This window comes from Drosophila nasuta, chromosome X (assembly GCF_023558535.2).
Source record: "Drosophila nasuta strain 15112-1781.00 chromosome X, ASM2355853v1, whole genome shotgun sequence".
Lineage (NCBI taxonomy): Eukaryota > Metazoa > Arthropoda > Insecta > Diptera > Drosophilidae > Drosophila > Drosophila nasuta.
The window spans coordinates 2,518,403-2,542,304 of record NC_083459.1 but is presented as its reverse complement, the minus strand read 5'-3'; the positions used below and the strand labels follow the sequence as shown (position 1 = coordinate 2,542,304).

Here is a 23,902-nt window from a genome sequence, read left to right as displayed (position 1 = left end):
CTTTCCCCTCCCCATCGTCTCCTTGACAAACACAACACGCTGGCCAAAAAAAAGAAGGCAAAATAAAGGTGTTGCTTGTTTTATTAGCCCAAGCAGCAGCAGCAGCAGCAACAACAAAATGGCGGCTGCACCGGAAACGGAAACTGATTGTGCGGTCAACGCGGCTTGCCTCAGTCTACCACACACACACACACACACACATTTGCCACTTTCATATGTGTGTGTGTGTGGCATTGTCGTGTTGCATTTTCTACAAATCTCGTCTCATTAAAAGCGGGCGCGATTTGCGCGCGTTTCGCACGCGGTTTTCCAATCAGTCGACCATTTGACAGATTTCTCTGTCTCTGTTCGTTATCTACTTTTTTTTGTTGTTACTGTTGTTGCTGTTGGTTTTTTGGTATTTCTTTGTTGTTGTTGTTGTTGCTGTGTTTTTCGCTGTTTCGCCCATCAAGCGTTGATTAAGCGCAGTTGACTGCGGCAGCTGTGGCTGTAACGTTAACTGAGGCCGACTCTAGCTGCGCCACTGATTGTGGCGCTCTCCCTCCCCCTTCCCCTTCCCCCTTTCTTTGTGCACACTTTGTTGTCTCTGTCGCTCGCGGTGTCCTCGATATCTCGTCAATCGTTTTGTTTGTTTGCCAAAAAATTGACTTTGAGATGCTTTTGCACAGCCTGATTGATGTGCCAGATAGCGACAGAGTGATGCGGTGCGGGGCGTGGCTGCTATCTGTTGTTGTCCTTGCTGTTGCTGTTGCTATTGCTGTGGTGGTGGCTTGTCGCTTTCGTTATTGTCTCTTGCATTGTTGCTGCCAACGCGTCGCATGCATTTAACTGCTCTGCTCTATGCTCTGCAACATTCTTAGGCATCTTTTTTTCTCTCAGTTTGCCAGCGGCGACAAAGAGAGAGTGGAAGAGGGGGGAAAGACAGCGCACAACGCCTAAAACTATGCAATCATGTTCCCCGTCGCTCTCCCCACACACATTAATTGATGTGTCTGCCTTTTGTTTGCCGTGTTTCGCTGCTGCGACTTCAACAGTTCAATTTGCTTCGATTTCAATGGAACTGCGCTCCGACAAGCTCACCAAAGAACAAAAAAAAGAAACGCGCTACCTGCAGCGCTGAACCTCGATTCAGGTTCGTACTAGTTTGCACTAGTTTAATTAGATGATCTTTGCTTAAAGTTGGAATATGAAATACCCCTCAAACCCACCTTTTAATTATCCTGCCACGCTTTGATCCACAGTATTCATTAAAAATACATTTCAGCGATTCCATTTGTAATTCTAAAGGCAAACATTTCATTGGTAATCAAATTAATTAGTAAAACCGTTTTGATGATTCTATTTATCTAAGAAACGGTTCCTAATCTTAAGAAACTATTCAGTCACAAGTCACTTTTCAAGTTGAAGAAGCTTTTTATGGAGTCAACTGAAACTAAACTATTATTAAACCAATTTATAATTTATGTAATAATTCATGTAACTCTAAAAGCTGACGAAGTATTTTGAGCATTTAATTTGCAATCAAATTAAAATATTGTAAATCTTCTATTCATAATGCTCTTAAGAAACGGTTTACACTATTCCGTCGCAATAAACAGCTTTTCAAGTAGATGAAGCTTTTTATGCAGTAAGCTTAATTTGTTATAAGATGGCTAAAGCTTTATTGCGATTATTTCGGTTGGTTAAGTTTGGTGCTAAAGCCTTAATATACTCGTATAAACGTAATTACAGCGTGCTATCTCAATACTCAACCGATCACACCAACACACACATCGCACACACACGCACAGGCACACGCACACTCTGCGTGCAGATGAGCTTAATTCCTTGCTCCTCAGCGTCCCGCAGCTTCGAGTCGATAATTTAATGGTCTGCCATTTAATCTGCATTGAATTTATTATCTCGGGAAAAAATTAATCTTGATATGTGGCCTCTGCTTATGGCAAACCCGAGCAAGCGAACGAAGGAGCGAATGAGAGCGATGCTCGCTGACAAAAATAGCTAAAAAGCAGCATCAAGCACGCTTCGGCTTCGGCTTCTGCTTCGACATCGACATCGACATCGAGTCACCACCCCTCTTGATACTCTTGCTCTGCTCGATGTGTCTTGGGCGTATATCTCATAAAAATTTGCAATTGCTGGCAACGCATCTGTTCTCCAAGTGTCTCTAAATCTTTAAAGAATTATTTACTACAGTTTTTCTTGTGCCCGCAGACGACGCAGTTTCGAAAACCACAACAACAACAACAACAACAACGAACGTCAGTTAAGCAAATGGTGGGTGATTTGCAGACACAACCCCCAGGACAGGGCGCAGTTATAGTCCAAGGCTGACAATGTCACGCCAACAGCAGCAGCAATAGCAACAGCAACAGCAACAGAAGCAGCAGCAGCAGCAACCACCAAGAGCACCGTTGAGCCACAGTTGAGCCACCCTCGTATTATTACTCTACTTCCATTGTCCGCTTTCCCCCGCCTCCGCCTCTGTCTCCACTCCATGGCAAGCATCGTCTAGCGTTCTCCCTGGCTCAACCAAATTCCCATTCCGTTTTTGCGCTTGGCGCCCTGCCAGCTTGCACCTTGGTTCCAAAACACACAAATCTTTTATTCAAATCACTTGATTAAATTAATCACTTATTCAAATTCATTTCAAATAATGCGAAACTTCTATTTAAATATATTTTGTGAATATGGTTTCACTTTTATTTATCAGTAGCAATTGTCTGTTGAGAAATCTATTAATTTGCACAGTAATCAAAACCAGAATTCTTTTTGAACATTTTTTTATTTTATTTACTTTTTACCTAATTTCCCAATAAGCTACTTTTATAAGAATGCGATGTTTATATTTTCTTTTTATTATGAACTGGGAATTACTTTTATAAGCACAACAATATTGAACTTTAATAATATATACATATATTAAGTGAGTAACTTTGGAACAATCCTGCATCAAAAAATCTATAATTTTAAACACGATAGTCAAAAAATACGAGTTGATATTTTTGAATTTTTGTCATTTTATAAATTCTTTGGTTTAGTCAACTGTTCTAGTGTGACTATTTATTGTCATTTTGTCTTAAAGTACTTAAATTATTTTTAATACAAATTTAATTTGTTCTCGTAAGGGTTAAAGGCTTGTCTCTTTTTCATAATCGAATTTATATAATGAAAAACTGCACCAAATTGCATTGAATAATTCATAGCACATTTGGCCCCACTTGCCCCACTGTGTCAAATGCGTTGCGGGGTCTCGTCTCGCAAATTTATTATGTTATGTCTCCGGCTTTGGCTTCGTTCCGGGCGCCATCAGTGGGTTAAGGTTTCCTTCTGCTTCTTCTTCTACTTTGACTTGTTTCTTTTCCCTTTTCTTTTTTTTTTGTGCTGCTTGCATGTGTGTGTGTGTGTGTGTGTAATTGTTGAAGGGCATGACGACCATGAGCACAAGCCAAACGCAAAACCAATCGCCGGTCTGTCCTTGTGCCGCTTTCGTCTACTAGTTCCGAGTTAGCGGATCGAGCTTCTTCTTCTTCTTTCGCTATCCCCTCACTCCTCTCTCTCACTCACTCTCTCTTCTCGCTCTATTCCGTTGGCTCAACTGTATAGCAATTTCTATGTCACTCGTTGTCGCTGTCGTTCTGGCCATCATTCAATTTTAATCAGCATGGCTAAATCTCGCTGGCCGGAACAGTTTCGCAACCCCGCCGCTCCCCCTCGGCCACAGCTTTAGCTACAGCTTCAGCTTCAGCTTCAATTTGTTGGCCATGTTTACATCTCTCTTTCCGCCCTCTTCTATGACCGTTGTTGTCTGTTGTCTCGGGCTGCTTATCGAAGCTGGCAACTTGTGCGTCGAATTTGGCAAACAAAACAAATCAAAAAGAAAGCAGCAACCAAACAAAAATAGAAAAGATTGCAAAAATATGTGGTAGCAATGCGAGAACAACAACAACAACAACAACAACTTCGACTACGACTTCGATTTCGACAACAACAACAACAACGAGAACTGACAAATTCGTTGTTCGTTTTGCAATTGAAATGTTTGGCATTTCGTGTTGTGCCATTTGCTCATTTCTTTTTATGCTGTCTAAGTGAATGTTTATGCCCGATTTCCTTGCGTACATATGGAGCCCTGTCTCGTCATCCTCTTCCCACCTCTCCCTCTACTCCACTCCCATTCCCGCCTGCTTCCGTCTACATTGTCCGGCGATCGGAGAACTTTTCCTGTCCCATTCTTGATACCAGTCCTTTTTACATTCGAAATCCTTTTCATTTTCGTATTTGGCATTTGATGTGGCTCCCTTTTAGTCGCCGCCTTCTTCCTTCTGTCTGCATTTGTTATTAGTAGCACATTGGTTACAGGCGATTTGACAATATTTAAAACGTTTTGCAACATAGAGTTAATAAGGATATCAAAGTAACTGGGAAAAGCTGTTTATTTTCAAAGAGCGTTTTAAAAACGTAAAATAAACAAAAAACAAAAACAAAAAAGAATATGTGTGACGTTCAACTCTGTTTTTGTGTGTCGAAATACAACCCTGTGTTTAAAGCTAGTATTAAAATTGTAGTTATTGCCAATGCAATAATTGCAGTTGCATGGGAAACTATTTTAATAGCAACAAACAATTAATTTTGAAGAATATTTAAAAATGCAAATAGACAATTACATTTTTGCATTTAGTTCTATTGAGTACCAAAATACAATTCTGCTTGTGCGTGTGAAAATACATACAACCCTGCGTTTAGTATTTTTCAAGCTAGTATAAAAAGTATATTTATTGTCCATTTTAAAATTGGCATTATTGCAATTGCATAATTAGTTGGAGCATCGCATATATACAATTAAATGCTTTTTTACAATAAAAATACGAAAATGCGGCATGTTGCATGCAACTAGTTTGAAGCATTGAGCAGAAAGACGGACAGCTGGCTTCGATATTGACGTAAACATGGAATATGCATGCGGTTCATTCCGTTTCATTAGCTTGCCACCCTGCCAAGCACTTTCGATGCACTCACCACATGATGCTGCCGCCTCCCCCTTTATCCCTTTCTCCACACACACACACTCACGCACATCATTTTTCGCATGCTACTTAACACTCGAGGCAAATTAGTTGCGCCTCGGCACAAAATTCGACTATAAATCAAAACACGCACAAAAGCAAGCAACGAGAGCATTTTGCAACAGCTTTTTTTACGTTCGCCCTGCGGATGCGGATGTCGATGCGAATGCGAATGTGAATGTGAATGTGAGTACAAATGTAGTCTCGAGCCGAGTCGAGTCGAGTCCTCAGGCCAGCCTCAGAGTGTCGTCTGCATTGATTCACCCTCCCTCACCAACAACTCTGAACAGAACTCAGCCTTAGTCTCATCTCTTTCACACACTCTCTTTGTCTCTCTGTCTTTTCCTTGCACGGCTTTTCCGGCCTGACCCTGTCGAATGCACAAAGCGCACGCACAATTGTGCAAATTGACAGATTTATAACAAAATGCAATGAATAACAGCATTATTCACAAGGGTGCTGAACATTGAATGGGGGCATTTCATGCTCTCATTGTGCGTGTGTCGTGTCTTCTTCTCTTCTCGTTGAAGAAAATCGATACGAGAGGGCAAATGCTGGAAGCGATTGCATCTTAGGCCGAAAGACATTTAATGTTATTGGGTTTTCGATTTCAACAGGCGCCTTAATGGCCAAATACACTCTCACACACACACACTCATGAGGCTGGTAATCCCTGTGGCAGGCCAAGATGGGAAATGGGGGCATATGCCACAGTCGCTGCCGCTGTCGCTGTCCGAGAGCAATGTTCCCACATAGCCCAGATGATGATGCGGTCCGGATCTAAGTCCGAATCGGAATCCGAATCCGGTATTACCCCAGTTTCAGTTGCAAGTGGAAAGCATAAAAATAACCAACCACAAAACAAGAGAGCGAAAGAGATGAGAGAAGCTGCAACAAATCTATGAAGTTCAATCAGTTTTAATTGATTCATTTTGGGGTTGGGAACCAAAAAAACAAAAAAAAGAGTATAGAGGCCGGTGGGTGTGGGGAATTTAGCGCTGCCCGCTGCAGATAATGATGATGTTGTTGCTGTTGCTCTGGCGGCCTGTTAATAAATTTATTATCTTGGGAATATGCGAGTGCCGGCTCTTTGGCTTTAGCTTCGCGACGCCAGCAGCGACGTCAACTGCGACTGCGACTGCGACAGCGGAAGTGGCTCGTTGATTTGAAATGGAGCCGAGGGTTTGAGTTTGCAGTTGAAGAGTGCCACCACTCACCCTCCTCCTCCACTTCTCGCTCAGGGTCTGGGCCATGCCGCAAATTTATTATGATTAAAGTTGAAAAGTTGAAATTGATGCTGCTAACAGTTAGACAGACACAGACACGGACACCAAGAGACAGACTTCGTGGTGCAGCTCGCGAACTTTCCGAGGGGAGTTGCACATAATAATAACGATAACCATAACGATAACGCTAAGCGGTAACGATATGCTCAGCATTTAACGTTGGCTTTTAAATAAAAGTTGCGGCAATTGCAACAATTTATTATGATACTGTGTGTGATAAACAGTTATCGCGACACATCTACAAAATCTGCATTGATCACAGAGAGAATTCATATACATACATACATATATTAATAGTGACAAAAATGCTTAAAAGATTTTTTTTAAATAAAAAAGGCAAAAAGTCGATCATTACTCTCCCATCCCATAGAGAGCTGGTCTCACAGTGAATTTAACTAAATTTTGCTACTTTTTACTTAATTCTATTGAGGATTAGGATTATAAGGCTCTGAATGTAATGTGTAATGTGTGTACAATTTCACTCACGTATATTTACAATATTTACAACAGAGACTTTAGAAGCCATTAAGCGCAACAATTAGTGAGGATTGTCGCCAACCCTTGACACTGTGAGACGGGCGACCGACCCTTGGTCAGGGATGCATAAAAGCTCCTATTTATACTGAGCATGTGTCAAATTACAACTTGGGAATTACAACGCAGCTCACAGATCAATGAGATCCAAATATCGAGATGAAGATCGTTACTCTTTCCTTGAAAACACTTTCAAAGGCTCCCAGACTGCCTTATATAAAATAAAAAATTAAAAAAAGTTGTTTAATACAAAACTATAGAATCTAGAAATTTAAATTAATTAAATGTTTGCTTCATAAATTGCAAGTTGCCAAAAACAAAAAGAAAAACAAAAACAAAACAGCGTGTATGTGATGTTCAACTCTGTTTGTGTGTGTAGAAATACAACCCTGTGCTTTAAGCTAGTATAAAAAGTATATTTATTGTCAAGTTGAAAATAACTTTATCGCAATTGCATAATTACCACAATCATTGCCAACTGTTTTAAAAGCTTAACACAATTAATTTGGAAGAAAATTATAACTATTAACTTGTAGTGAGACTTGAAAATCTGCAAATGTCGAAGCTTTGTGCCAAAATACAACTCTGTTTTGATCAGTGAGAAAGTACAACCCTGTGCAATTTGTTTACCTGCTAAATACAATGAATATTGCATAAATGGCAATACTACATTTTAACTGAACAGTACATTATTGTTTTTCACTTTAAGCCAAATAAAGTTTATATTACAAAAATGTGAAAAAAATGAAGACTCAAAATCACTGTCCCCGGACTTGAACCGAGATGTGCACGTCAAACGACGCATCAAAATGTAAGCGATCTTTCTCATATTAATAAATACATATACATGCATATGTAATCTCATATTAATAAATTTACAAATATTTGCTGTCTTTTTTTATAGTTCTCGAATGGCATCCAAAAAAAGAGTACTCACCATAACAATGCTCCATTTCTTGCAAATGTGTCGCAGGGCCTTTTTGTAGCATCACGGTTTCATGGTCCAGAAATTCTTTTTGGGTTTCGCGCCATGGCAGCAACGGCCACAGCTCCATTTCCGGAACCAGATCCCGCAGTCGAGGCCATCGAGCGTCCCGAGGCCCGCTGTTGATCCGCCGAGCAACGACGCTGATAGTTGAAGGGGGAGACGGACGCCGCCGACTCCGGCAGGGCACCGACCATGGCCATGTTCATGGCTATGCCTGGGGTCATGGTCATGGGCATACCGCCCATCGGCATGCCTGCCATGCCACCGATGCCACCCTGACCCATGCCAGCAATTCCCTGATCCTCGCCACAGCTGGCCATGCTGCTCTTCGATGTGGATGTGCCCGATGCGGTTGAGGATCGACAGCTGCGATTCAGATTGTGCGGCAGTGTGTGTATGTGATTATTATTGTTGCTGTTGCTTCCTCCGCCTCCGCCTCCTCCGTTGTTGTTATTGTGACTCTGGCTCTGGCTCTGACTATGGCTGTGGTGATTATGGCTGTGGCTGTGGCTGGTGGGCGTGCCCGTTTTATAGTAGCGCAGACTCTCATTGTAGCTGGCGCCGCTACTGCTGCCGCTGCCACTGAAGCCGCTGTCCAGGTCGCCCTCATCGAACTCCGGATTGATGCAGCTGCTGTGCGCATGATCCTTCAGCTCCATGCTGTTCAATGTGCTCGACAGATTCTCCAAGCTGGCATGCGATGCCGAGCTTGAATTGGATGCGGCACTTGTCGCCGCACCGCCCAGCAAACCGCCGCGACGTGGCCGCTGGCCTGTGGCCAGCACTTGATTCTTGGCCGCCTGTGCGGACGATGACGACGACGACGAGCTGTTGCCCATGGCACCCATGCCCATGCCAGTCATGCCACCCATGCCCCCCATTCCCATTCCCATGCTCATGCCCATTCCCATGCCAAAGCCGCTGTTGCTGCCACTTCCACTGCCACTGCCGCTTCCGCTGCTGTGACTTGTGGTTGGCGCCTCGTGCTGCACATCGCTGGAACTGGCGCTGGCGCTGGCCGGTCCGCCGTGGCTAGGACTGATGTCGGGCGGCGTGGGCGGCATGATTAGGGCCTCCAGCGACAGATTCAATTCGTCGAGCACCCGGAAGTGATTGTGCTGCACACGACGCAGCTCCTCCTTGACATTGCCCGAACCGGAGCTGGCGATCCGATTGTCGGATAGCACCTTGCGTATCTTCTGATCGCTGACCTCCTCGTACAGATTCTCGGTGGTGCCGTAGCGTGTGGTGTACGTGTGACGATCCCGCTCCTCGGCGCTGGGTGACGACGATGTCGATTGGCCGCTGTGCGACGATGACTTTGAGCGAAAACTCTTCGCCAGCAGGGCGCGTATCGAGTTGCGTGGCGGACTCTTTGAGTGCGGATGCGGCTGCGGCTGCTGCTGTTGATGGTGATGGTTATTGTGATGGTGACCGTTGCCCTGGGCGGGCACATTCGTATGACATTTGGCTGCCCCGGGTTCGTAGTAAGCATACGAGTACACATGATTGAATGGTGCTCCGGCTGCAGCTGCTGCTGCTCCTCCTCCTCCTCCACCTCCGCCGCTTCCGCTGGCTGTGCTGCTGCCGCCAGCTGCGCCGCCTCCGCCGTTGAAGGCCACGTGCAGCGAGGGCGTCGAGGACATGCCCAACGAGCCGGAGCCAGCGCCGTGCGAGGGCGTGGCACTGCTGCTGCTGGGCGTCATGACGCCAGCGGCGAAGCCATAGTCCAGCGAGGAGGTCGACGACGACGACTGTGTGTTCGTGGTGGGCTCAAAGCGCTCCATAGTGGCGGCGATGTTCTTACGCGACCACTTCACCTGTGCACAGGAAGGAGAGGAAGACGAAGATTGAGAAAACAGTGTGAATAATTTGAAGACATTGCTTGAAAGGTGAGTGGAAGTTAAGTGAGGGCGTTACAGAATGAGCATAAAGAGAATTAAGGCGATGAGTGAACGAGTTAGGAAGACAAGATTAAGGGGTAGAAAAATAAGGAAAATAGGGAGATAAGAACATATAGGGGAAGTAGCGAAGAGCAACGCTTAAGGAATAGAAGATGAAAGAGAGACCTCAATAAGCACAGTTCAATGGGGAAGGTAAACTTCTGATCGCAAGAGAAGTAAAAGTAAACAAGTTTCAAATGAAACAACAGCGAATCGTTAAGAATAGAAAAGGCAAAAGTAAGATAACACAAAAAGAGATCAATAAATGAAAGAAAAGGGGGGAGGGAATATATAAGGAAATAAAAACAAAGAAACAAGACAACAGAAGCAAAGACTAAACAATTGGGCATGAAACAAAAAACTAAAAACGTTTAAGGATAGAGATAGAAAAGTGAAAGGAAAATTCGAAATGAATGTAGTGCGGGTTAAACAGATGTGGAATCAATAAAAATTAAAGGTAATGTGAAGAATAAAATGGGAAAAATTTAAGAATAGAATGTGAGAGAAAATGAATAGATGATTAGATGTAAGCGATCAAGAGTCAAAAGAGATATGCAACTTAGTCATTCAAGTAGTTAAGGATGGGAAATTAATGAACAGCAAGCAAGACAGATTGCGATGCAATAAAGGAAAAGATATAGAAAACAGGAAGAAGGAATGGAAATAGGTAGCAAATAAAAATATATAATCTCAATGACAATCTTACCTGCTGCTCCACATCCATCTTGTGATTGCTGCGTCGACTGTGGCCGCGACGTCGTCGCTCCGTGAATGCCTCCCCGTGGCTACCTTGCAGCAGGAGCAGCTCCCCGTTTTGCTGTGACGATGAAGACGAGGATGATGGCGGTGCTGGCATGCAGAACTCAATGCTATCCATGTCATCGGGGAAAATGAGATCGCCGCGATGGCCACCCTGATGGTGATGTCCCAATGTGGCGGCGCCATGTCCCATGCCCATGGCCATATTCATGCCCATGTTGATGCCATGTCCATGTGAGGCATGACCATGACCTGGATGTCCCGGATGGCCATGTCCATGTCCGTGGCCACTCATGGTCAGCGCCTGGTTGCGCTGCAGATGTCGCATCGAGCCGTGTCCCGGTGCACTGTGCACAGCCACCGCGGTGGTTTGTCCCGACAGCAACTGTTGCTGCTGCTGCTGTTGTTGCTGTTGCTGGGGCGGCGGATAATCGGAGGGCGGTGGCGGCGCAAAGCTGGCGAATTGCGGCGACACACAACGGTTCTGGAACTTGGTTGCGGCAGCGGCGGCGGCGGCATTGCTGCTGGCGCTGGCCGGATACATGTTGCTGCTGCTGCTGCTGCTGTTGATGATGATGGGGACACTCAGGTATTCCGGTATCGGTTACACTAACGACACTCGCGATACTCAAGCGCTGACAAAGAAGCGCATCATCTGCGGGAGAGAAGAGAAATCAAAGCCATTAATCAGCGTTGAGAATTGAAAGCGTTACGAATGCGCATGCGGGCGGATGGGCCAAGCAAAGCGAAGCAGAGCGGAGTAGAGCAGACACACTCACTCCACACACTCACACACACACAGAGAGAACGACACATGACTGACATGCCATGCCGAAATCCCACAAATAAAAGCTGGAATTATGAGCTTTGCCCATCCAGACGAGCCAACGGGGGGGAAGAGAGCACCCAAAACCCAAAAAAAAAAAGAAAAGAGGAGCGGACTCCTCGACTTCAATCCCAATCCCAATTTATTTATGCGACCGCCAAACAAAACATTGTTGCCGCCACAACAACAGCAACAACAACAGCAATAAGCACAACAGAGCAACACGCATGTAAAACATTTGGCGTTGGCATGCCAAGAGTCCCAGTTCTCAGCTCTTAGCTCTTAGCTCTCAGAGTTCCCAGTTAGCAGAGTTCCCTGCGCCTCTCGCTCCCCCTTTTTCCTTCCACTGGCAGTTCACAGGGCTCAGTAGCATTTGCTGGCCACTCGACGAATGCCATAAAACAGCATTAAAGCTATTAACAGCCACCGAGCTGAGGCAAAACTTTTACCATATCCTGCACATTTACTGCTGCTAGTGGAGAGAGTATGCATTCATAATTCTATATTACAAATGCCACACAAAACTTGGCTGCAGAGTTGCCTAACATATTTATCGATAGTAACTCTGCTATCGATATTATTGACTGATTCCTTATGAAGTTTTGAAGGGAAATCATTATAGGACAATTTATAATATTCTACAAATTAGAAAGTGACATATATAAATAAATATTATAAAAATCTAATCTGTTTTTAGCATCCAAATAATCAATTATTGTGCTTCAAGGAATTTATCTTGTTATTTTAAACATCAAAAGTCTTGCGTTGAATTGGGAATCATTATAATAAGCATCTAATTATAGTTGTAATACATTTCGATTTATTTAAAATAATCATAAGGAAATGAAACTTCATTGTCTGTAATTCAACAATAAGCATACAATTCGAATTGAAGCTAATAAATTAACTTTTAAGAAATATGAAAAATAATTAATTTCTTTAAAGACATATTGCTGAAGCTGAATTTTTTACCCAGGAGTTTATTTCTGATTTACATATAAAATTAATTATGATTTGTACTAGAAATTTCTAAAATATGTATAAGTTCTTTATTGCAAGACTCTTTGAATTGTGGAAACCTCAAAAAATAACTATTCTCAGATGACATACACTTAGCAAGCCAACATGGTGTAGATCAGTCTAGGGTATCTGGCAGTCTGTCACCTTGTTTGCTTTTGCTGTGCGTGTGTGACTGATTGCAGAACCAAAAAAAAAGAAAACTGACATCTTCCCACTGTTTCTTCTTTTGCTTCATGCCTGAGCCGCTTTACCGTCGCTCCCTCTTACTGTCCCTCCCTCTGCTCTCCGCACTCAGCACTCGGCACTCCGCTATCCCTCCTCTCTCCTTCCAAGCATCGGTTGGTAATCCGCTGACTCGCCGCTGGCCACCCACTTTTATGAGCGTGACCATAAATCAATCAGAGCACAGAAGGCGCATACAGATCCCCTTTATGGGCAGCAAGCAAAGAGCTAATCCTTGAGACAGCCAGCAGAGAGCAGAGAGAAAGAGAAACGGAAGAACGAGACTGAAGCATGGCCTGCCACAAGGCCAAGTTGCAAATGCCGCAGAGTCAGCAGCAGCAGCAGCAATTGAAATGTGCTGCAATTGCGCTGGCATTAAGTTTGCAACAGAAACTCCGATTTCAAATTGCAGATTTGTTCCCTTTCCACCTAACCAACTATCTATCTATCGCTGTATGACTCGTCTATTCTGTTTTTTATTTCGCTTTGTTTTTTGGGCATTCACAGCAATAACGAACTACAAACAAAGCGAGGGAGAAAGACAGAGAGAGAAAGAGAGAGAGACAACTGGCAATCATTTTTCTCCCACGCTGATTGATATATCAAATTGATAGCCGTGGCCATGGCTAAAACGTTGTAGCTGCTTTTATTATGGCACTGCCAGCGTACCCCTCCCTTTCCTTTCACTTCCTTCCTTTCCCCTTCACCACTCGCACTCACTCACTCACTAAACTAAAACTGGACGTTGCTTTTGTGTTGAGCCAACTGCGTATTCGCCTCGTTGTATTTTTTGTCGGCTATATTTTTGGGCCGTTTTTGTTTTAGGCGATTGCATTTCACATGCAAATTTTAACGAGTTGTTTGTGGTCTTGCATAGACATTTCACTAGCAACAGCAACAGCTAGTCAACAATTGGCGTTTATTTGTAGGCAACATTTTGATTTGGCTGATTGAGTTTGGCGAGCACAAAAAACTAAAGAAAATATAAACAACAACACGAAAGCACTCCAACAACTTTTGCACACAAATGAATATTTCAATTAGGTCCGAAATGTAAAAGAATAAAACAAGTTAGATAGCTTCAGTTGAGTGTGATCGACTGTGAGATACTCGTTACTCAATTTCAATAAAAAATACAGCGTAAAGCGTTATCGTTAATATAATATATTAAATAATAATTAATAATTAAATAATATTAATTAATAATATATTAAATAAGCATTCCGAAAAAATCAAATATGCTGAATTAGTATACCGAAAACATACTAAAATATACCAAATGATAAAGCACTGCAGAAGCGGTAATATCGATAAAATATACCATATAAATACTCCGACAAGATGCGGAAATATACCAAATTAATATACTGAAAGGCCAACTTTGCTAAATTAACATACCGGAAATAATACTTAAATATACCAAACATTAAAGCGTTGCATAGGTGGCTTTATCGATAAGCCATATAAATATACCGAAAACATGTGTAATCATACAAAATTCATATACCAAAAATACGTAAAATATACCAAATGCTTTATTCAAGTCATCAAATACATTGTGATTGCATATTTCTGTTATTACTTATAATAACTTTGTACATTAAGGGTGGGCGAGTATAGAAAAAGGAAAAACTAAATCGCTATTGCTAAATGTGAGAGGAAATTCATAAAGTTTAGGCAAATAACTTCTTTAAAGCGGAATTAAAGCGTTGTTCTGCAGTTGACATCAGTTCCATAAATACACACATGTATTTTTTAAGGTGTTTTACATTTTTTAATTTATTACTTGTGCTATGTAGCGATGCAGATGTGCAAATTTTAAAATTTTAATACACATATTTGTTTTGATGCTGTTTTAATTAAAGCAATCACACGAGTTAATTAAAAGACTTAATTGAGTCGGACATGGGTTCAATTTAATCCACTCCCGAAAAACTATGGTAATGAAAGTATCAGCACTTTAAATATTTGAAAAACTTTTTGCAAAACTTTGCCAAATACAAATTTCAATTTCAATATAGTGCAATATTTTTACAAAGTTTTTTCAACTGCTGTATTTTCTTTTCATTCAAATCAAGTTGGCAGCATTGTTAATTATCGATTGCCATCGATAACTTTACCGGACTTGTTCTCATTCCGATTCTCATTCTTTAGTCTATCTCTTCTATGCCAGCTTGTGGGTGTGTGGGCGTTGCGTTTAAGCAAAGCAATTTAGCTGTGGCTCTATCGTTTAATGTTTTTTCTTTTAGTTTTTTTTTCCAGCTGCAACAGCAATAGCAACGGCAGCAGCTGCATGTATTAAATGGCCAGAGCACAGCATGTGTTGCCAGTGAAACGAATGAACGAGTGAACGACTACGACTACGAGTATCTTGTATCTTGTATCTTATGGATACACGAGATGGTGGCGGCTGTTGGCCAATTCGATTTCATGCAGCAATTCAATTTCGCCTTCATCGTTGCCGTTGCTGTTGCTGTTGCTGTTGCCAGTACCGAATTGCCATTGCAATTGCAATTGCGATTGCGATTTGTCGATGTGCTTGAAAAAGCAAAAGTAGCCCAAGGATAGCCCAAAGCGGCCAACAGGTTTTTGCCATTGAAAGTCAATCAAAGAGTCGCCAAACTCAAATGAATTGCCAGACATCCAGTCTCCATCTGCCATTTATCTACTTCACTAGTCACTGTCACTCTCTCTCTCTGTTTCTGCCTCTGTCTATCTGTATTTGTATCTCACTTTGCTTATCAGCGACGTGCGACTCATTAACACATTTTGTGCATGTTGCACATCATTAAGAGACCCAAAAAACACCCACGAGTCTACCCTAAAACTGTAAAACTTTAACTGGAAAATGTTACGCATGTATTGTTGTTTGTCGTCGTCGCAACAACACTCGACATTCGGCTTTCAGATTGTAGCAGGTCGCATGTGGCATGCACCATGTTCCATTATGTCGAACACAATGCTTTTCCGACACGTGCCCCACGCAGTCAACTCTTCACATAATGCCACTCGCAACTCGCAATTTGCTTTCGAAATTCGCATACACACCAAAATCTATTCAATTCAATGTCAAGCGAACGCTGCTCATTTACTAATTGATTGAATTATGATGTCATTCAGTCAGTCAGCGAGTCAGGCTTTCAATCAGTTAGTTAATGTAAGCCAGCTAGGTTTTTAGTTATTTTGATCTGGTCTGTTATTTTGATCTGTTCCTACTTCAATCATCTAATAAATCGCTCATTCAATCAGTTATTCAGTTCAATCAATCAATCAATTCAATTCAATAATCTAGTAAAATATTCATTCAATCAATCGTACATTTCGTCACTCCTTCAGTCAGTTAGTTCTTTTGCTAGTCTATCATTCAATCAGTAACAATTAACAAATCAATCAGTCGCAGCAATAAAATCTCTTAGCAAATAATTTATTTAATCAATACTTTATTCTATGCGATAGAAGTTTCTGCCAATCCTTTGGTTAGTTTTTCCATTTACTAGTCTAACAAGTATTCAATCATTAAGTCAGTTAAGTCAATCATTCATTTCGAAGGTCAATCATTTTAATCTATATAAGTAATCATAATTAAGTGTTTTACATTTATTATTATTGTTAAGCTCATCATTTAGTATATCATGCATTCAGTCGTTTGGGATACTGGTTAATCAATCATTCACCTCATCATTATTAAGTATATTAAATCCTTCAGTCAGTAAGTCAATCATTTCGATCACACATCAAGTAAATCAATAGTTTTTCACATTTACTAGTCCATTTTATTTATTCAATCAGTTTTTATTCTATTCAATAATAATTTCTTTCAATAACTTAGTTAGTTTTTTAATTTTCTAGTTCATCAGCTATTCAATCTTCTAGTCAGTTAATTAATCTTTAATTATATTATATCCTTCAGTCAATAAGTCAAGCATTTTAATTGCGCTTATAGTTAATGAATCGATTGTTTTTCACTTTTATAAGTTAGTCATTTCCATCACACTTTAAGTTAATCAATCGTTAGTTTTTCATATTTATTAGTCATTCGTTCAGTCAGTCAATCATTTAGTAAGGCAGTCATACAGTCGCTCACATTCAGAGAGTTCGACATTCATTTACCTTGCCTCTGAAAATTGGCCAATTGGGCCATTCACTCTATTGGCCAGTGAACAGCAAACAGCAAACAGCAAACAGTCAACAGCCAAGAGCCCAAGAGGCAACTAGCCAACTGGCAAAGGAAACACAAAAGCTGAGACGAGGATCGGCACACGGCGCCGCAAGGTACTTCATTTTGTGGCACGCAGCAGGCAGCATGCAGCATGCAGCATGCCTCTCCACGTAATGACTTTAATTAACATATGTACATCAGCTGGAGTTGCTGTTGCTGTGGCTGTTCTGTTCTTGCTGCATGTGGCATGCTTTTGGGTGGCTCAACTTGGTCTGTTTGCCTCGCCAGTGTGGGCGGGTTGCAAGTGGCTGGCTCGAGTGGAAGTTTTGGCACAATACAACAGCAGCAGCAGCAGCAGCAGCAGCGAAATGTGTGCCACACCATACAGCAGCAACAACAAGAGCAGCAAAAAACAAGAGCAGCATGAACTACGTGTATTTAATGAAAGCGAAATTCGCGCATGTGTTTTTCTTTTGCAGCTTTTCGTTTTTTTGCGCAGCCTGCTTTATTTGCCTGTTTGTCTGTTTTCATTTTCTCTTGGTCGATTTCATTATTTTATAAATACTCGTTTGCTGAATGAGTGCAACATGAATGACTGCATGAATGCATATTGCAATTCGACTTGCAACATTTATTTCTCTTTAACCTGATTGATTGATGTGCTGCTGCAGCGAGTGATTGACAGACAGACAGACACACGGAGAGACAGATAAACCAGCTCAATTGCTGACGCCCTTAATACTCTAGCAAAAGCTTTTATAATTTCTCATATACATACTATATGAATTCTTAATCAGCAGAATATGTGCTGAATTAATCCAACCGTCTGTCTGTCTGTCTGTCCTGTGTTTTCTGTTCAAATTACTCATTCAGTTTGGCAGCTATTCTAATGAAATTTGGCATAGATATGTATTTTTGTAAAACTTAGTGATTGGAATTAGTTTTAGTCGCTTATTTTATCCCATTTTTGTATTTTTCAGTTTAGCAATGAAATCGTATATTAAAGTATTGCCTGACTTTGCTTCGCTTTCCTTTCCAATCTTTGTATTATAGAGTTTCTTAAAATTTCCTCTCTCTCTCTTTTTGCATGGATGCTTGTCTAGCCCAATCAACTCAAATCCCAAATCAATCTATTCAACTCTTACTTGAGGTAATAATTCGCTCTAATTTGCATTAACTTTTGGCGCTCAGTGTACATTGAGTTTTCCTAGAATGCAAATCCAAGACGAAAATACAAAATGGAATCCTTTATCAACACTAACTTGTTGTTGCTAGTGTCGAGTCTAATATGTCGCACACACACACACACACACACACACACACACAGACACACACACAGACACACACACACATATACATATGTATATATGGACCTCCCATTGTTTTGATGCTTTTCCCGCCAGCACCAAAAACAAAAAAAGAACAAGAAAAAAAGCTGAGGAAAAAGCAAAGAAATGGCAAATCTAACCAAATGCCAACACAAATTTTGTTTGCGCTTTGTATTAGGTTGACAAAAATCAACACCCGGACAGACAGACAGACAACCGGACGGACGGACAGACAGACGGCAGGCGGCAGGATGTCGTTGTTGCTGTAGCTTCTCCGGAGGCTTTCCCTCAATCAGAAGTCAGCGAGCGTGAGCACACGAGAAGTGGAGAGAGAGAGAGAGAGAGGATGAGGCTGAGACTCTAACTGAGGGAGGGGAAACAAGAGAGAGATTTATGTTGCCAAAACCTCCCACACACATAACCGCGCCATGAAGATGTGCTCCAGACGCAGGCGGAAAGCGAAGAGGTAATTGTGTGTGTGTGTGTGTGTGTGTGTGGGGATTGGGCTTAGCTGTTTGTCTTTCGCAAATGTTGACAATATTTTGCGATAAAAGGTGAATTTATTAGCACTCCTCTCAGACAGGCGGAGAGGAGTTCGTCTTTTTGTTTCAAATTATGGTCACCATAACATATTGTCTGGCTCCCTCTCCCTGTCTCCCTCTCTCTCTCTCCCTCGCTCCCTCTTACGCAACTCTTGCAACTTGTGGCCAGCGACAAATTTCAGGTTTATTTCGAGCGAGCGAGTTGCTTTTCCCACCTTTGGCCCAATTCTTATCGTAGGCGCTGCAATTTAAAACACATTTTCGATGGGATTAAAATCTTGACAAATCATAAACAAAACGTCGAGCGGCGACGCAAAGAGGCAAAGAGGCAGCTGCATGGCCAGCACGCAATTACGGATACATTCGTATCTGCATCTGTATCTGGGGTAAATGTATCTGTATCTGTGACGTCGACTGTTGACTGATTTAGTTGGCCTAACAAAAGGCCGCAGATACAGAGAGAGAGAGAGTGAGAGAGAGAGAGAGAGAGAGAGAGGGAGAGACGTGGAGCCCAACCACAGACAATGACAATAAAATGCCACACACACAAAGCAGCTCAGATGCATATCTGTGCGAACGAGACAGCGACAAAATAGAGAGAGAGAGGGAGAGGGAGAGCAGCTATTAGGTGGAAATACGTTTGCAGCTTCATTTGACCCCAGCGACACTTTATGAAATAGAAAATGAAAATCTTCAGTTACATCTTGAGAGAGTGAGGGAATTGGAGAGAAGAATGGAGACAGGGAGGGGGGACAGTTCCATAATGCGTGCGGCAGCCGCATAAAAGCTACAAGATACGCATCTTTCGGATTGTTGCTCTCGAATTTTTAAGCCGATTTTTGGTTGACTTTGGCTGCGACATAAAATACAATAAAACTGAGATAAAAAAATAATAAAAAGGAGGCGGGGGTCAGCATAAGAGGAGGTCGCTGGCGTGCGGGGAGAGGCGAGTAGAGGGAACAAACTGACAACGTTTTCAACGCATGTCAATGTCGACATTTTGAAATTCCAATAAGTTTACTGTATGATATTGTTGTTGTTGTTGTTGTTGCTGTTGCTGTCATTGTTGTGATGCTCTTTGATAAAACGGTAAAATAAACCAAGTGTACACACACACACACACACACACACACACACACACACACACATGTAAGTAAGGCCAGTATATATGTAGATATGCTCAACTTACCAACTAGCTGAAAAGCCAAGTTTTGCGATTTGAGTTGAAAGTCCTGCTGCTGCTTCTTGTCCTTTGACTGTTTATGAATATGGAAATATGTGAGCTGCAAAGAGATAGAGAAAAGGAAAAGAATTTAATTAGCATGCGTATACTTGCAGCACCCACTGTGTGCCAAAGCCAAAGCCAAAGCCAAAGGGATCAAGTGAACTGTAACTGTAACTGCAACTCGAATTGCAACAGAATCAGCAAAACTACAAAAAAAAAACTACAGCAAATTGAAGATGTCAGATGTGCAAGATTTTTTTTGGGTAGCTACAAAATTGAGTTATTTAAATATGATGACAGCAGACCCACACAGACACACACATACACAAGTGCAGCTTACAGTGGCTGTCAATAGCATGCGCCCAACTAGGCAACGAGGCAACTCTTGCAAAAGTTGTCAAGAAAACACTCTCTCAACATCCTTCAGTTCTCCAATTGCATGCGTAATTAAATGTTAGCCCAAACTCGAAAAGTTCTCATCTCTCTCTTTCTCTCTCTCTCTCTCTCTCTCTCTCTCGCTCGAGTAGTTCATGACAATTAGTTTTTGAATATCCGAATACTTTATGCCTCACTTTGTGATTGACATTTGAACGAGAGAATGAGAGAGAGAATGTGGTTTTAATTTAACAGATTTCCAGACACAATTCCATATTGAGTAGTTATTTCTTATCGTAAGCAACATAATTTATGCGCTTCTGACACTTTTGTCGCCTGCACGCCATGTTATCTGCAAAAGCACTTAAAGTGAAAGGGCAAAGAACGCGAAGCGTGTTCAGATTGAGCCGCGTTGGGCTAATAAATTCTTTTTTTGCTCAAATAAGTCCACAAAATAATGTGCCAAAAAAATGGTAAAAAAGTGTTGCCACAAGCACCAAAAAAAAACGAACATTAAAGAAGAAGCCAAGTAAAGCTCATAAAAAATGTCAGAGCATAGGGTATGGAGAGAGGGGAAGAGAAGAAGAGAGGAGAGGCAGGCAGTCACAACTCTTTAAGCAGCTTTAAAAACTCGCAGACAAAAGGCAATACTTAGGCTCTTTTTGAAATATGTGACAGGCTGACGGAAGGAGAAGCATCGCTGCGGCACAGGGTGTCTCGAGTGTCGACTTCGACACGATGACAGGGTGACCCACTCGAAATATTTTGAAATGGTTTTAATTGAGCGAACTCTGGCAGAGTGTTCCATATTTTTTGTGGAAAAGTTCCGTTGGCAGTTGTGGAAAGTGAAAGCATTCCACAAAGGAAACCAAACGAAACGAAACGAAACGCAACGCGACGAAATGAAACCAAAACCCCAAGCAAAAGTGGTAGCCAAAATGAGGACATCACAGACAGAGAGAAGAAAAGAGAGAGAAGAGTGTAGGAGAGGGACAGAAGGCGTTTGGCAATGGCAATAAAATAAAATAGAATTTTAAACCACAGGCAAACGTGCGTTATTCATTTTTGAATTTATAACACAATTGGGAGACTGTCGTCGTGCCGCGTGCAAAATGCCAAAGGACTCGCAACTCGGAAACAACAACAACAGCAACAAGGAGAAAACACCAACTAGAAAGGAGTGAAAATGCGCAGCAAAATAAATGCGTGTGGCTCCTTTCGCCGTGTGTGACACATAAAAATAGAAATAAATAAGAATGTGTGTTTCTCTTTTTCTTTTCTTTTCTATTTTTTTTTTTTGGTTGCAGAAACAGGAGCTGTAGCACTGTGTGTGTGTGTGTGGCATAGGAAGGTGAAACGAGAGTCGTAACACTAGAGAGCGAGAGGGAGAAGAAAAAGGTTGGCAGTCAAAGGAAATCGTGTTGTGGCAAATGTGACAAGCTAACGTTGTTGCCACTTCCACAGCGCCTCCTTCCTCTTCCCTTTTCACTCACCTGCCTGCCACCCACCATTTCCTATTCCCATTCCCATTCCCATTCACAGTCAGATTCACATTCACATTCGCATTCGCAAATGACGCGAGTTCACAGAAAATTGTCAAAAATGTAGAAAGAAAGCAAAGGCAACGCAATGAAAGTAACCCACAATGATAATCAACATCATAATCGTGATGATGATGATGATGAGCAGAGAACATGGCAAGTTTGCTTGCTAGCGAGTGCCACTTTCAATAGTATAATAAGTACTCACACTCACATTCGCATTCACATTCGAATGTTTTGTCTAGCAGAAGCGAAAAAAAACGTTCAAAGACTTTCACGAATTTAAAGTCGAGTCCTTAAACACACATGTGTATAGCTCATTCAGCTGGAAATCAGAGTGCAAATCACTAAAGCTGATGAATGGAATCAGAGGGCGAGCTTAAAGCGACTTAATGGGATTAGTTTCGTAATCTCTTTAATATATGTCACAAGTTAAAGCTCAATCAATTTACCATAATGCTTGACTTTGAATTGGTTCAATGCTGTTTAAAATGAGCTTTTCAAAATGCACAATCTGAACTGCAATTAAAGCGCTGTTTTAAAAACAAAATAGATAATAGTAGTCTATACAGTTCTTATGATTCTTGGTTCGTTGCGGTCAGATATAAATTCTAGAACTTACACATGCATATAAGAAACAATTTTATATGCTGTCGGTGGTTAATTGATTTTGTTGACAATCTGGTATATTTACTACTCTATGGTATATTTTGAATTTAACAGTATATCGATATACCAATAATAACTTGATATTTGGTTGACAATCTAGTATATTTAGTACTCTAAATATTTGAATTTAATAGAATATTCTAAATATAGCTTTTAGTATACAAAAGAATATTTTGAAGTATCTAAACTATTGTGTACTCTATGGTACATTTTGAATTTAATATTATATCAATATACCAAATAAAGACCTCAGTGTATTTAGTATGTTTTTCAGTATATTTACTTGGTATAATAAAGAATAATACCGCACTGTTTTGCATTTATTGAAAATGGCTTAGCTTTCTTACTAGTTTTTTTATAGGATTCATATACGGTTTAATTTTATATTTTATTTTGCACAAGTTAATTTAGTTTATATTCACACTTTGATGTAATTTATTTAGTTTTTTTTTAGTGGCTACTTAAAGCATTCTTTTTTTGTACTTTTGATAAATCACAAACAGGTATTTGAATTGTAAAGTTAATCGATTTAACTGCTGAAGAAAAAGCATTTTTAACTTTGAGATGCTGAGATGAAGGAAATGTGAAAAGTTGATTTAATAATTGAACTAAAAATAAAAATTGCGAGGGAGTTGTGCCCAATGAGTCATCCAGAGGTATTCAAAGAGTTGTTTACCCCACGACGATGATGATGATGGAACTTGATATGGCAGCAAATTGGTGAGTTTGTCGCTCTAATCAATTTACAATTGTTGTCCAATGATCTGAACTGCAATAATCGTCAGGGCAACCGAACGATTCTGAAGTCCCACAACTACACAAAAGCCCAGAACCCAGAAGGGGCAACTCACTGACTGAGTTCAATGAATGAATGAATGTGTGTGTGTGTGTGTGTGTGGGTGGGTTGGTGGCACACTCACATAAGAGGGAACCCTTTTTCTTCGCATGAGTCACGTGCAAGGACACTGGCATTGTCCTGCGCCTGTTTACATGCAGATAAAACGCCGCTTTCAACTCACAACAAAATTAAGCATACATAACATGGCATTTTCGCATATGCTAAAAGCAGTTGCGAGTGCGATGCGTTGCGATGTGAGTGCGAGTATTTCCTTTTGAATAAGTTGAGGGTGCACTCATTTTATTTCTTCCAGTACAATCAACCAAGACGATGAATCGACGACGACGACGACCTTGTGCCGAAAAGTTATTGACTGCACACACACACGCGCACACACGCACAGTGCAAATATGTGTGAAATTTATTTGCCACAGCCTGAGATCCTGGCAAGAATACGAATACGAATATACATTCACGGACACAGTTAAGGCAACGAGTGCGGACCAGAGGGGAGGGAGAACAACCCTTTTTTTGCGGGGGTTCTCAAGGGTTGCTTGGCGATTGCGCTGCTCAACTTCGAT

General features: G+C 41.4%; 1 protein-coding gene across 1 annotated transcript in view; it reads right to left on the bottom strand.

Annotated features, from left to right (window-relative positions):
• LOC132795497 (hornerin) overlaps window positions 1-23,902 on the bottom strand; it is a 110,834-nt gene that overhangs the window by 6,523 nt on the left and 80,409 nt on the right. The window contains exons 3-5 of the mRNA XM_060806237.1: window positions 19,863-19,956; window positions 10,524-11,231; window positions 7,824-9,694 (exon numbers count right to left, since the gene is read on the bottom strand). Coding sequence (XP_060662220.1) covers window positions 7,883-9,694; window positions 10,524-11,120 — 2,409 coding nt within the window. The 5' untranslated portion in view covers window positions 11,121-11,231; window positions 19,863-19,956 and the 3' untranslated portion in view covers window positions 7,824-7,882. The remainder of the gene's footprint in view (window positions 1-7,823; window positions 9,695-10,523; window positions 11,232-19,862; window positions 19,957-23,902) is intronic.